This window comes from Cryptomeria japonica, chromosome 9 (genome assembly GCF_030272615.1).
Source record: "Cryptomeria japonica chromosome 9, Sugi_1.0, whole genome shotgun sequence".
NCBI lineage: Eukaryota > Viridiplantae > Streptophyta > Pinopsida > Cupressales > Cupressaceae > Cryptomeria > Cryptomeria japonica.
Window position 1 is genome coordinate 545,891,564 of NC_081413.1, and position 15,143 is coordinate 545,906,706.

General features: G+C 38.3%; 1 protein-coding gene across 2 annotated transcripts in view; it reads left to right on the forward strand.

Moving 5' to 3' along the window:
* The first annotated feature begins 712 nt into the window (after nucleotides 1-712).
* The window catches only part of LOC131061002 (1,4-alpha-glucan-branching enzyme 1, chloroplastic/amyloplastic), a 244,948-nt gene continuing 230,517 nt past the window's right edge, over nucleotides 713-15,143 (forward strand). For both annotated transcript variants that reach the window (XM_057994501.2, XM_057994502.2), the window contains exon 1: nucleotides 713-971. In XM_057994501.2, coding sequence (XP_057850484.1) covers nucleotides 896-971 — 76 coding nt within the window. In that variant the 5' untranslated portion in view covers nucleotides 713-895. The remainder of the gene's footprint in view (nucleotides 972-15,143) is intronic.

Below are 15,143 nucleotides of genomic sequence, written 5' to 3' on the forward strand. Positions count from 1 at the left end.
CCCTAGATATTTAAAAAGAGAAGAGTGGACCGTTGTATATCAAGTAAAGTTATTGATCAAAACACTATAATTACTAAGATAATCCAAAGTTCAAGTATAGATCCACAACTACAAATTCATTGTAAAACCATGAAATTATTTTTTTAATAGAAGAAAAATCCAATGCAAACTTCCAAACAACAACTTGTTAATAGAAAAATATTATTTTCAAAACTAACATAGATTTTTTCAAAGATCTCATTATTTAACCTTATTATTAAATTAAATATCATATCACCACCCATATTATTTATCTATTTTTCAATTTATTTAATTCTCCATATTTAATTAGCCTAAACTGATTGCAGTTATTTAATTACTTTTCCCTTGTCAATATTTTAAACCAATTTAATCAATAATATGAATTACAAGCTCTAAATTTGACGATTGACCATTATGTATTAAAATTTACCTTTCTAAAAACCTGTCTCATATAAAAATTGACATGATCTCTTATTCGATGTTCCCAAAATTTTGACTGTAGTTTAAAAATATCTTGAAGTACGGTCATATGGCCATCAAATCATAAACCAGCAGTTTGCTTCCCATGAAAAAGATCGTGCTGAAGTTTAACTAACGATTTTTAATCATGGGCCCATGCGATGGGGACACTTGTAGGGACGTGGGCGGATCACGGTGGAAACAAAGCAGAGGAGAAAGGGGTTGCCTTACTATCCGGAGGTGATGAGTTGGCAAGAAAAGAGCGGTCCACGAGGCGAGTATGCAGAAACAGAAAGTTGATGAGAGGAAAAACTGGCCACAGGCATGTAGTTCATACAACGGGCGGTTGATCTTCCTTCTCTAATTTCGGTGGGTTGTGGTGCTGGAGGAAGAGAGATAGCAGGCGTGATTGGCCATGGCTTGGAGCGCATCTAGTATTCGTTTCGCCGGAGCGATGGGATCGGCGGCTGAGGCTTCGCCTCCCTTGCCTCGTAAGTGCTCCTGTCTCCTCCTCCATTTTAGCCACCGTTTCTTCTCCCTACTTTCAAAGCTTCGCAGCTTTAGGGTTTTTCCTCCTATTTTTTATAAACATGAAAACCGCTCAAATTTCCAGTGCATTCAAACAGTAGATTGTAGGAAAAGTCCTGGATGTCAATTTGGCCTTTATGAAAGGTCCTGCAGGTCATTTTGTCCTGGAAGACGTCGAAAGACCTCTCATCTTTTATAGATGGTGATGGTTGGCTTGTGGCCATTGTTGTAATTTTGATGCATCTGCAAAGTGAACTTGGATCTGGGGCCATAATGTGGGATTTGGGTGTCCTACATTGCTGGGGATTAATTGTATGCCCTAGCTCCAAGGCTTATTGTGTACCAGAGGATAGCCATACAATATCTTACAAACTACAAGATTGCGCCAATTGACAACATAATGTCAAAGATAGAGTCACGGGAATGACAGAAGATCAGAAACAAGAACTTATATACTTTGCGCTAATGCCTGCTAATAAGTTGAATGTATCTGTTCCACTGATATTGTTGAAATAGTAATCAGCAAGCATTGAAAATAAGTCATAAATGTGGTAACCAAAAATTTTTTAGTAGTATTTTCAAGGATGGAAACATTTATTGAGATAATAAAATAAATCAAATAATGAAACTGAAAAGTTGTGAGGAAGAATTTAAGGAAGTACCTTTTCTTGTGGCAGGAATTTGAAAGCTTCACATTTCAAATTACAGGTGCACCGGCACTAAACACATAGCTTCATGACATCGTAAAACTAACATTTGAATCCAACAGGAGTAAAAAAATACAAAAATTGAATCTAAAGTGGAATCATTAATGAATTCCGGGTCATGAGAAAATGATCATTGAGAGCTTTCCACATTACGTGGTATGCCTGTGAGTACAAGGAATTAACAACTATTTTTAGTCTTTCCTGAATATTTGACATGTTGATGCCAACTGATCTGCATGCTTAGTGGTGAACCTGACATGCTCTAATACCATTACTACGATCCTATTTAAGTAAAAGTTTTGGTTATTTGTATCAGAAAATGCAATCAAAATATGTGTGATAGGTCAAGGACAGCTATGTTGCATTTTAAAGTCAGAGAAATTATAAATAATATTGTCATAGAGATTGTAACAAAGAAGTTACGGTGAATCTTTTAGCTTAAAGGAGCCATAGTGTTTTTAAAATAGATTAAGAAGCTGTTACAACCAAGTTATAATGAAGGATACCAATGTCCTTCAATAAACCTTTACAATTTAACCACCACAAATTCTACATTATAGCATTTGACCTTACGAATGCACCACTAGCAAACTTGTAGGATATGCCATGGTAAAACCCCCAATATGTGTACTGCTGTGCCAGTTATGTGTATGATATGACTCAAGTATGGCCTGAGTATTGTATCTGATGGTATCCAAAATACCATCTAATTTTTTTCCATGCTGGATACACGTGGATATGACATCCTATCCATAATGTATCCAAAAAATGCTAACCCTAAATCTTAAGCTGATATTTCACAAATTGAAGTCTTTTGATAAAGGAGTACATGGCTCTACCATGAGTCGGTTTTCCTTGATACCCCCAAACTGACATTAGATCATGGAGAGAAAGGTCCCTCAACCACATTAGTTGAAACTTAAAGGGAGGATTCCTTGGAGCTATAAAAGCCTCCACTGAGAGCTTGATCGGCCAGTGATCCGAACCCCTCCAATCTAGGATTTCTGAGCTAGTAGTCCATCTGTTGCTAATCCAGAAGCAAGATACAAGGAATCTATTAAGCCTCTTCAAGATTGCATCCTCACCATATCTTCTATTATTCCAAGTGAATGTAACATTATTTGGCTTCACATCAATGAGGTTCAAGAGTTCAATATTCGTATTGAGAAGGTGAGTAGAAGGGTCAAGCCTAGCGACACCTCTTTTTTCTCCCAGGTTGCAAACTGCATTGAAATCACCAGCCATAACCCATGGCAGATAGGGCGTTAAGGAACAGACATATCTAATATGCTCCCAAATTCGAGATTTACCTAGTAAATCCGTAGGAGCATAAACATTAGTTAAAAGGCAAACTTCACCAGAGACCAAATTGGAAGCAACTAGAGAAATAGAAGAATGGCTAGACATCCATCCAAGGGGGATAACCTTCCGTGGATCCCAGAGACAGGCTAACCCACCTGAACTACCAGAAGCTCCAACACACTGATTAAGCCCACTACACCAAATGTTAGGAGCTCTCTCCAACATGCCATCTACAGTCAACTTTGTTTCTTGAATAAAAACTACATCAGGGCAATGAGTATCAATTAAAGCGCGAACAACCTTTTGTCTAGGGATGCTGTTTATACCCCTCACATTCCAAGAGAGAACTATCATTTTTGGGACTGAGAGAAATGAGAGTCAATGGTTTTCAGTTCCAGGACTTGCCAGGACTCGTTGAGTCCCGAGCTGAGTGACCCTAGCCGAGTCTCAGGGACTCGTGACTGATTCCTGTCGATTTTTTGCCGAGTCCTGAGTCGGGTCAGCCTTGCCGAGTCTGTGCCGAGTCTGAGTCTCGTTTCTATGGTTTTCACTGACCTAGATTCCACCAAAGTATCCCCAATTAACTTTAACTTCTCTTGATCTGTCTTATAATCTATCCTCAAGGGTTTCTCCAGAGACCCTTTTTTTAGAACTTTTTGCTGCAACCCCAAGGCCTGAGAGGCCTTACTACTCTTACCAGAGTTCGCTGCCCCTTTTGCTGGAGAAGACACCTGGGTATCCAAAGCAGCCCCAATAGTAAGCACCATCTTCCCGCTAGGATGAGGTACTTCAGGGATTTGGGGATTTAAATCCATGTCCATTAGTCTCTCCCGCTGATCTTGTAATGCCAAACTTTGGTTATCATTCCCCTCATCCTTTGGGACTGCTCCTCCCAAAGCTATCACCCCTGAGGATAACTCCATAGGAATTCCTTCTTCTCGAGTGAGAACATCCAAGACATCAAACCTATTAAAGCTCAAATTACTTTGCTTGTCTTTCCAAGTTCTCTTTTGCCCTCTCCCCTTATTTTGAGGCTTAATCGGCATGAAGCCCTCCTTATTTGCATTTACCTCAGGCATAGGAGCTTTGCCCTTATTTACCTTGGGGTTAAGTCTGGAAGGAGCATTAGATGTTGCCAAAGACGAAATAGATCGGGGACACTTCCTTTGCAAATGCCCATATTCATGACAGATTCTACATCTGAAGGGGATAGTTTCATAATCCAATGGTTGAATCTAGGAAGAGGAACCTAGACATAATGGTGCAGGGGCACCAAGTGGACATGATGAGTCCAACCCATGAGCAATTTAATCTTTCTTGTTTTGAATGTAATTAATAAGGATCTTAAGATCCAAGTGGAACAATATCATGTTTGTAAGGCTTTATAGCCATCTTGTTTATCTAGTCATGTAATAGGATCTAGGGGGTCAACCTTGGTCACACTTGTTCAAAAGGACCAAGATGAGTCCTGAAAGATGTCATTTGTGTTATGTGGTCATATTTGACTCCTATGTAATGGTTTTGTGTTGGTTTTGTCGGTTGTAGGGCCAAGAGTGCAAAGTTGTACATTGTTGTCAAACTGTCATGACAACTTTTGTTGTCAACTTAACAACTTTTGTGGTTAGTTCGTCTCCAACGGTCCTATGGTTCAAATTTCAGTTGTGGACGTTGGGAGACGTTGGATGTTGCATATAAAAGCCTTTGAGGCTGAACTTGTATGATTGATGAAGATTTGATGAATGAGAAGCCATCTTTGATGCAGGAATTTGTGTCTCAGTCCATGTATTCTTTTTGTTTCATTATTGTTTCCGATTGGTGAATGCGTCTAATGTGTTTGGAGGGTTGAAACAGTGTTATATCTAACATCTCCAAGTGGTTGCAGGGGTTGAAACAAAGTTTGGAGCTAGGGAATTGATTTTCTTCAGTTCTGGGTTTTGAGGAAACCCTACCGAGGGTTTAATAAGACATGGTTGGTTCCAAACATTCCCAAGAGTGAAAATTCCTCAAACTCAAGGGGATGTCGGGCCAATAGGTGTATCATAGCATGGTAGGACTGACAGAGGTGGTTGTGAGTGGAGGAGAGAAAAAGGTGCACTGAAATGCTTGGCATTGTGTAATGACAAGCAATTGAAGAGGGGTAGATTGGTTTGAAGGAAACTAGTTGAGTGCAAGCCCAAACTTATTGTGGAATCCTTGGTTTTGACACATTTTCTGAGTGTCCAAATGGTTGTAAAGTTTCTGTGAGTCCATTCTAGAGGGGTTGCTTTGTAAAACAGGCCTAATTGGGGCTCTTGACCAATTAGGACATGTAGTATTCCATACATCTGGTCCAAAGGACTCCCACCTGAGTTTGACATATGTTATAGAGGGCCTAAAAGGGTACTCAAATCTACAATTTGTTTGTCAAGTGGTTTGGGAAGTTTGTGAGTTATTCCTCAAAGACTCAAAAACTAGGGCTACAAGGATTGTGAAGCCTTTGTGAAGAACAAGGATATTAGGAAGTTTGTAGACTACTTCCAATGCATGAAACATGTCAAGAGGGATGAGAAATGACATGGTATGAAGGTGGTCTGGGTCTATGCTTTCTTATTCGTGTTTGAGCTTTTGAGTGCATATGGCCTAGTGTGAGTAAGGGCTATAGGTAGAGGTATGCTGTCTAGTATTGAGTGATGCCCACCATTGGTGTTGTGAGTTTGTTGTAAGGTTGACGTGTGGAGGTAAGCCTTGTTGATTGATCAATTGGAGCAAGTTGAGTGAGTGTGTTGGGATTGGGAATCCTACCTAGTTTCCCTGTGGCTCTGCATCACATGACTCTATAGAATCTGGCAGAGGCTTATTCAAATCAATTTCAACATAGATACGAGCAAAGGAGATTACCTTTCTGTCCTGGGTTTGAGTAGAAGATCCAACTAGATACGAGCAAAGGAGATTACCTTTCTGTGCAATCGAGTGAAGAATATCAGTCTTCCAGAATTCCAGCGGTAGCCTTGGAAGGCGAACCCAAATAGGGACCTTAGAAGGAAGATTCTCCATAGAATTGAATCCCACGTGCCAGGGCTTAATGAAAAGGCCTACCTTATCAAAGAAATAAGGGCCTCCTTCAAAGGCTCTATTTCTATCTGCCATGCAAGAGAAAACCACCACAAAATAATTATTTGCAGCCAATAAAATCTCCATTTACCCCTCAGGATTCCAGGTCCGCCGGGCCCAAGACTCTAGAACCGGCAGAGAAAGTCTCAATCCCATAAACTTGCAAATGAGGGCATGATTGCTCCAATATGCCACATCCTCCGAGATTGAATCGGGCTGGATAATCAGGACACAACGATCTTGGCACCTCTCCTAGCAACCGTTAACTTTCTTTAAACTAGATAAACCCCTCGAGGGTTCAAATCCACCACCCTGAAGATTTTTTTCCCCAGACTCCTTAGCTCTTGTATGCATCAATGAAGCCGACTTGAGACATCCATTGTCCCAATTGTCATCCGATCTAGATATCTGGAACGAAACAACCTCCCTGAAGAGGAAAATCCCCCAAATGGGAGTGAAAAAAGCCTCGAGCCTTAAAACCCTAACACACCCTTCCTCCAAGCGGCTCGCAAAACAAGGCACACAAGAAGCAAACGAACCAGCAAGAATGCTGGACGCCACCACAGACAAACAAAAGAAAACATGGAAGGGCAGCTTCAACATTGGACCCTCACCGTCCCCACACACCTCTCCACCCCACGACTGCAAGCAACGATCCCCCACAAAACTCACAGCCTTCCACTCCACACACGTTCTCAAGCATAGATCCCAGAACAAAAGAAAGCATGGCTAGGGTTTCCCCTAGCCCGTGCCATGAAACCGCATCCTCAGAGCATGCAATGCCATTCCTTGCTAGTCCATAAAAACATATCCAAAAATGACATGTCTTTAAAACCTCAATGACCACAACAATCAAAAGATAGTTGACCACAACATACATGCCTCAACTAAATGTTGTTGATTGCAGAAATGTTGGGATGCATGCTAAAAGATGCAGATTTGCTTCTTGCATTTTGTATTTAAGTGTTTTCATGCAATTGTGTATTTATTGATTTAGCACCCACCAAAGTGCTTGGATATATTAGTCATGAATAAGCATGGACCAAGAAGTCCTCAATTTCACATTTTTGATTAATCTCAAAACATTTAGAGTAGTGCTTTTCTGGAATCACAAGATGTCTTGGGTGTTTCCACCTAGCTTGAAGGAGCACTTTTTGTAGTTGAAGGAACTTTTCCTTTGAAATTTCTTGGCATATCACTCTATTGCTTTGTTTATGACTTTGTGTTGGAGCACAATTGCCAAATTTTAAGTAGAAATTTCCTACTTCCATGAAAGATAGTGAATAGAATTATTGATTCCACACTACCCTCCACAAAATTTTCATTGGCAAAGGTGAAATCTTCTTCCATTCCTAAGGAGCTCAAAATTTTCAACAATTGTTAGGATCTTTTGTCTCCCCTTATTAATGGGTAAGTTAACAATATCACGTGCAAGGTTGTATCTTGGTCTTTGTCTAGGGATGGTTATTTTAAACAAATTTTTATGAAGTTGTGAGAGGCAATCTTGGTCAAGTAGGTGGTGGGGTTATTATTTGTTTCCCTTCTAGTCTCTTTTTAAGAGGAAGTTCTTTCTATCTAGCAACAAATCAAATAATGAAGTAGAATCCTTGTTGATTTGGATGGGCTCAAGTGGGTAGCTTTAATGGCATGTAAGAATTTGGAGGTTGAAGAAGACTCCTTGTTGATCATTTATGACATGCAAGGAAATTCTTTGGTGGATTGAAAGTTGAGAAATATCATTGTGAAAGCCGAATTGTCTGCTTGATGTTTCGAAATGATTTATTTTAAGTTATGCTCCCCCAAGTTTTTGGGATGGGGATGGTAGGGGATGTGGGTATGCATTTTCAAGACAAGATTTTTTTAAGGCCATTTTTTAGGAGATGACTATTAAAAAATAGGGGAAATTATAAAATATAAGGAAATTTCAAATATTTGTATGATAACAATGATCAAGCATTCATCATGGACATTATAGAACCTTTGTGACAATGGGTAATCCGTAATTGAATAGATATTGGAGACTTGGGGGACACCTTGGAAACATCCCCCTGTCGTCCCCAATTAAAAAACAACCCTAATGTTTCAAAAACACGGGGACTTTTTTTGTCCCCAAGGCAGTTGGGTATGTCATTGACATACCCTAATAGTGTTGAGGATAGCTAGCTGTCTCCTTGCAATTACACTCAATTTTTCTATAAAAAAACCTCAAATATATTAAATTATTATTTTATTGTTCTTTTGTGCGTCCCCACACCACTCTTAGCACTACATAAGAGATTTTGGTTTGCAAAATAATAGATTTTCAAGCTCCCTTTTTGGTGTATGACAGCCACATGTTATTAGGGTTGGCTTTGCAAGTAGTTTTCAGCCATTGAAGTTGGTAAAAGAGTAGGGTATTTACAAGATAAAATTCAGGCGCAAAACAATGCCTAGGATTTCAAGCTCCATTTGTACCTCTCAAGGTGGTGTTTCTATCCCAATATAGTAATTTTCTACCATTGAAACATTAGTTTTTAATTGTTTTTGTAGTCACAAAATTGTAGGTTTGCAACATATATTGGCAAAGGTTTTAGTCTTATTGAGCTAGCTTCCTTTCCAATCTCAATATGCAGTCCCGAACTTCTTGTCACCAAGCTCATTGACTCCACAAGTTCTTTGCAAGTTCAAGAGTACCAACATATTTTCTCTGTTTTTGTTATTTTGTAATTGGAACTTGCAACCTTTGGGCATTTTGTAAATGTTATGTATTAAGGATCTATGTTGTATATGATGAATGCCTTATCAATGTTATTACATGAATATTTGGAATTTCCTTGTTTTTTAATAGCCTTCCCCAATTGTCACCTAAAATGGCCTCCAATTTTTTTTTCCTTGAAATGCATTCCTCCCAGACAAGGCATGATGTCCTTGTCTCAGAAACATGGTGGAACATATGTATGTATGCATGTATGTAATGTAGTAGCCATAAACACCCATACTCCTCCCCAAGTGCGTGTATCCTCATATCCAATATGGATACGAGTGCGATATGATGTAGATACATGTTAGATACCATATCCACATGTGCCCAAAAGTTCCCAATTTTCAAGCTGTAGTGGATACTGTGATTTGATTTTTTAAAATTTTGACATGAATCTTACTAAACTTAATTAACAAAATCTTCAATCATGCAATTTTTAAACTTTTTTTGGTATAAACAAAACCTACACCAAATGAGGAAGACGAGAAACATTTTTCTATTTCAGCGACCCATTTTTTTGTCTTATTCCAATGCAACTCTACTATCTTTTTGGCATTTTAATTTTTACAAATTAAAAAAAATTAATTGTTTAATTTTATATTTATATTATGTTTTTTAAAGTTTAAACGTTAAATTTAAAAAAACAATAAAATTTATTCTTCAAATAGAAATAAAATTTATTAATATATGTTTAATTATTAATATCGCCATTAATCCAGGCCTAATCCTAAATCTTTCTAATCCTTATTTCCAGAAGAGGGCATTGGCTTGTCTAGGGCGCTTGACACCACCTCCCTATTTCAGCCCAGACGTCAGGAACATCAGTCTTTTCGCCCTTGGGGCTCTTCATCTTGGAGTGGTTTTACTTTGCCTCTCCCTAACAATACCCATCTCCCTTGGGGAATAGAGGTAGTAGAACAGATTTGTGTTCAGGATAGGTTAAGAACACATTATTTGTATTATGGTTATTAACTGATTGACAGTTTATTGTTGACATTTCAGAATGCATATTAATGCAAGAATTACTCTCACATGTCTACCTAGTATGATTGATTAACTTTCAGCTATTTTCATGTATGCAGATTACCAAATAAGTATTAATATACTTTCTGTTGTATTCATGTATACAGATTACTGATTAAATATTAATATGCTTTCTGTTACATTCATGTATATAGATTACTGAATTAATATTAATATATTTCTGCTATATTAATATATACAGATCCCTATTTACTGTATTACATTGAACAGTATTAACAGTCTTGGCAGCATATGTAACAGACTTGGTATGTTAGGCAGTTTGACCTGCAGCCCGTATTTTATCTCCTTTGATATTTATCAGACTTCTTCTTTCTCTTTTATTCCCTTTTGATATTCTTCCATCGATGCCCCTTTGGAATGATATGAGAGTCTCTTTAATATGTCATGAGAAGATGGGGATATGAGGAGTCACATCTCTTCATTGTTTGGCAAATCGAACCCTTGGCTTGGGATGGACACATCCCTTCCTAGCATCTCATCATAGTTAATTGTTAGGGTCCTAATCACACTTTAACGTGGATTTTGATTACATGTGCTAATCCCACCATTTACACGAATATTAGTTATTAATAAGACATACGTTAATCACACCTTCTGAGTGCTGGCCATCTTAAGAAATCGAATACAATTCCTTGTGATTGCTGAATGTCTCCAATAAACATATTATCATAAAGTCGTCAGGTTCACATTACTAATCTTTCTATTAAGGAGTCAATATATTAATCCCACTTTGATATCTTAAGACTTGAATCATCTTTGGCACTCGCTGCTATATCATATAAACAATTTGCCACCTAATCATTGCTTCCTTATATGTATCTAATATTATCGTTGACTTGGATTTCATGATGTTGAGATACCGTTGTCCACAAACAATTCCTATTTTCATTGCTTTGCCATATCGTTGGTCTTTAGTCATAATCGGTAGCTGCTTGTGTGCCTATCTAATTATTGTTTTTGCTAGTGATTGACATGAATGTGTCATAGGTCTACCCTGCTAGGACTACACCATGTTTAGTCCCAGAACTGGGGACATTACATTTGGGGTTAATAGATCCAATGAAGTTGAGGGGCAGTACCCATGGGGGTTTGGGGATAGTGCCCCTAGACTAGGGGCAATACCTCATTATATAGTGTGGGGTAGAGGGGTGGAGTACTTGCCACCAAGCCCAAATGACAACCTTCAAAATCACACAAACCTTAATGGCTTACCCATCCCTTCTTTTTCTTAATCAAAATTGTGTTTACTTTTTTAAAAAGCACCAAAAATACTTGGGCCATAGGGGACAGCTAGCCATCCTTGGGATGGTTTGGACGTCCCTTGGTCATCTCAAGGATGGTTAGTTGCCCCCTACATCTACAGGTGTCCCTTTTTCTTGATGTCTTGGGGGTGTTTCCTATTTTTAAAAGAAAAGGGGGATGGGGAGGGTATGTATCCTAGCTATCATCACGTCCTCAAAATGTCCCCTATAGAGGATGAGGGCATTTAGGGTTGGCGATGTGGTCCCAGGGAGCATAGCTTTTAAGTATTGTTTTAGAGAAGATAATCAAATCATAGAGTTCCTTACTAATGTAAGTTTTGAGCAATTTTTTGCACCCCTCCAAAAATAATTATTTTATCCACCTTTAGATGTGCTAATTAAAAAGTAATTTCTGGTTGGATATGAAATGATTTATGTTGATGGTCAGGGAGGCTGCTTCCTATCCCTAGTTTGAAAGCAACACGTAACCATTATTGATGGCATTTAGTGTTGGCAAAATGGTCAGCGCTCCCCTTGGGATTCGTGACAAGGGACTAACTGCCTCCTGTGGATTCTATAAGTCTAGTGGTTGTATCGGGCATTAACAGGTCGATCTTTTGGTGCAATGGCAACCACACTTGTAACAAGTGGTATCAGAGATTGGTCACAGGTTCGAATCCCCTCGGGTAATGCTGAGGGGGAGATTGTTGGCAAAATGGTCAGCGCTCCCCTTGGGATTCGTGACAAGGGACTAACCGCCTCCTGTGGATTCTGTCTAGTGGTTGTATCGGGCATTAACAGGTCGATCTTTTGGTGCAATGGCAACCACACTTGTAACATTTAGTGCCTTCTTTTGGCAACTTGTGTACAAGCTTGATTTATTCAGCTCTCTTTAGGCTTACATACAAGCTTCTTGGTTTTGTTTTCGTTTGTGATATGTTTGCAGGTTGGCTAGGGAGATAGAATTCAAGCGTTTCACCTAGATTCATGGTGCTTGTTAATGTGACTTTTGTTATGCTGGGGTAGTCTCAAACTGCTATTGCCTATGCAAGGTTTTTTGTGTTAATAACAAGGCAGCTCTCAATTTTTTTCAAGACAATATTGAGGGAAGAGGTTATTGCTAACATTGGTGGGTTGCACACTTGTGCCTCCATAGTCATTAACTTTGAAGCCAAGCTGAGTGCATGTCTTCCGGATGCTACAACATTGCATTGGCTCTTGAGCTGCATAGTACCTATTGAAGAGGTGGTATTTTTGAGTTCCATCTTAGATTTAGAAAGATTTGAGGGGGATTCCTCCCCCTATCCTTCTACAATACGTAGAGGAAATTATAGAGCTTAGATGTATTTCCATTCCTTGTCCAAACAACATTCACACTTAGCACTCTGCTATTACGACTTGGTGAACAACATTCAGACTTAGCACTCTACTACTATGACTTGGTGTTGTGTATTGACAATTTATGGGTCATTATTTGAGATGGCGGGCTGAAATTGTGTTGGCATGTTGCCATTAGTCTCCATTAGTGGGGTCTCCAAATTGAACTACTTTTCTCTTTTATAGCCAGGTGTCAAAGTTGATTCTAAGGCTGTTTTTGAGCCAAGGCTTTCAACAGGTCTAATGTTTTATTTATTGCATCTGTAGCTCTTTTTTTTCAGTTTTGCCTTTGCTGGTGTAGGATGAAGATGTCAGTTAAATTCTTGGGGTCAATATTGGTTTGACAAACTTTCTGAATTTCATGCTTTTATGGTCTTCCAGGGATTTTGTATGTTATTTTCCTAGGAGTTAGGGCTTCTATACATCCCTCACTTAACCTAACAATAAAAATAGTGTATCAATTATATCTTGCATACTTCCAATGGCCCTTCTTTACTGCTTGAAGATTGCCTTTTCTACTTTTACTCTTCTTATCCAACTTATTGACTTATGTAGAAATATTTCCTTACTGCAAAAAGACAACTTTGACCGTTCTATAAGTTTCGAATGCTGCAAGAAGAGTCACATAACAAACCCATGTGTGTACTTATAGATGCACCAATCAATTTGTCTAAATATATCAATAATAAATATAAATAAGGATTCGTTCATTATTTGAATGCAACACATTGCTTTCTAGCAAAATTAACTCATGAGGTACCCAATTAAATTTCATTCATCGTACTAAGGAAACCTTATTGAAAAATTAATTTGATTTTGTTACCTTTAATAACATTCTATGTCTTAGAGATTTGAATCTGAAACTTTTGCTACATCTGAAATCAATGCCATTCCAACACAGTGCTAATAATTTGTTATGCCCCTGTCAAACTAGGTTAGCAGCCCTTAATAAAACAATTTGCAGCCTTTATTTATTTAAACCTTGGCATTGGAATTAATAACAATTGAAAGGGTCCGGGGAATCTTCTAGACCCCGCAAGGACAAAGGACAAGAAGGGCAAACAAGGGAAAAGGGTTAGTAGGGGCAGTGTGGAGGTGGAAGAGATTGAGGGTGCAGGTAATGAGGCTCAGCCTGAGATTGATAAGCCAGGTATTGAATAGGTCGCTGTGGATAGAGAGGAGCAGTTTCAGGATGTGGGCTTTCAGATTGGTATTGTGTCCCTTGGGAGTGCTGAGGATGAATACCCTGGTGACATTCTTATGGATGATATTGAGGATTTTCCAGTTCTGCTCAAGAAATCTGTTGAAGGACAGGCCAATTTGGCCAATTGGTTCATCTCCGAAATCAGTACCATTAAAGAGAGGTTGGGATTTGGAGAGTTTTGGGGCAAGACTCGGATGAGTACTCCCCAGATTTCTTCCGGACTTGCTGTGGGAGCCAATGGTGAGTGGACTCGGCTAGAGATAGGACTCAGGAGTTTGGAGAAATCTGGAGAGTACTCGTAGAGTTATTTATATATATATGTGTGTGTGTGTGTGTGTGTGTGTGTGTGTATAAATATGTATATATATACATATATACATATCTATATATGTATGTATATTTTTATGTATACACACACACATATACGTATAATAGTACATACATACATACTTACATACATATTTATATATATATATATATATACATATGTATATATACATATATCATATATGTATATGTATATATGTATATGTACATGTACACACACACACATATATATATATACACACATATATACATTACATACATACATACATATATACACATATACATATATGTACACACATATATACATATATATACACACATATATGTGTGTGTGTGTGTGTATAGTAGATGTTTATCTTGCCATTAGAATAGGAAAGGATTGAAAATTTGTAGAATCAGGCTGTTCAAATAAAGCATGCAAGCTCCTACAACCTCTCTCCCTTATCGCTAAGAGATCTCAGATAACCATCTACTGGATAACAAGATTCCCAAAGTTGGATAATCTTAATGCTTTGCATAACAGTCCATTGGAAAAGAACCAAAAGATTTGGTGTCAACATCATTATAAAAACTAATGCTATTAGCCTAAGAGTCCAGTGAAACCAAAAAGGAAAAGGGAAAGGAGAGAGAATTTAATTGAGGCAAGATAAATATCTACATCCTGACATCTCATTGCAGTCCCCAAAATAGGTTGACACCTTGGAAACATCCTCTCTTTCAGGGGACATCCCTCAATAGGAAGTGGTGATGGTGGGATGGCAAGGAGATGTTTCCTTGGATTTTCTATCCTAGAAATGGCTAGAATTATTTATTTGAGGGGGACACTTCCCCGTGGAACACTGGGAAAAACAGATTTGAAAAAAGATGAAAAATGAAGTTTCTTTTGGTGGATAGACTTATTGTGACTTGTCTAGATTTTTCTCTGCATTTTGGAAGTTATTGCCAAGTTATCACCAAAATCTCACCAGTAACTTGCTGTCGAGTTCTATAAAAAATTTGTGAGTTTTGTGGGTTTTAGGTATATTTCCATCTGTGATCCAATCCCGTAATTATATGCATAATATTTGAATTACCATATAGTATTTTAATTCAGGAAATTATGT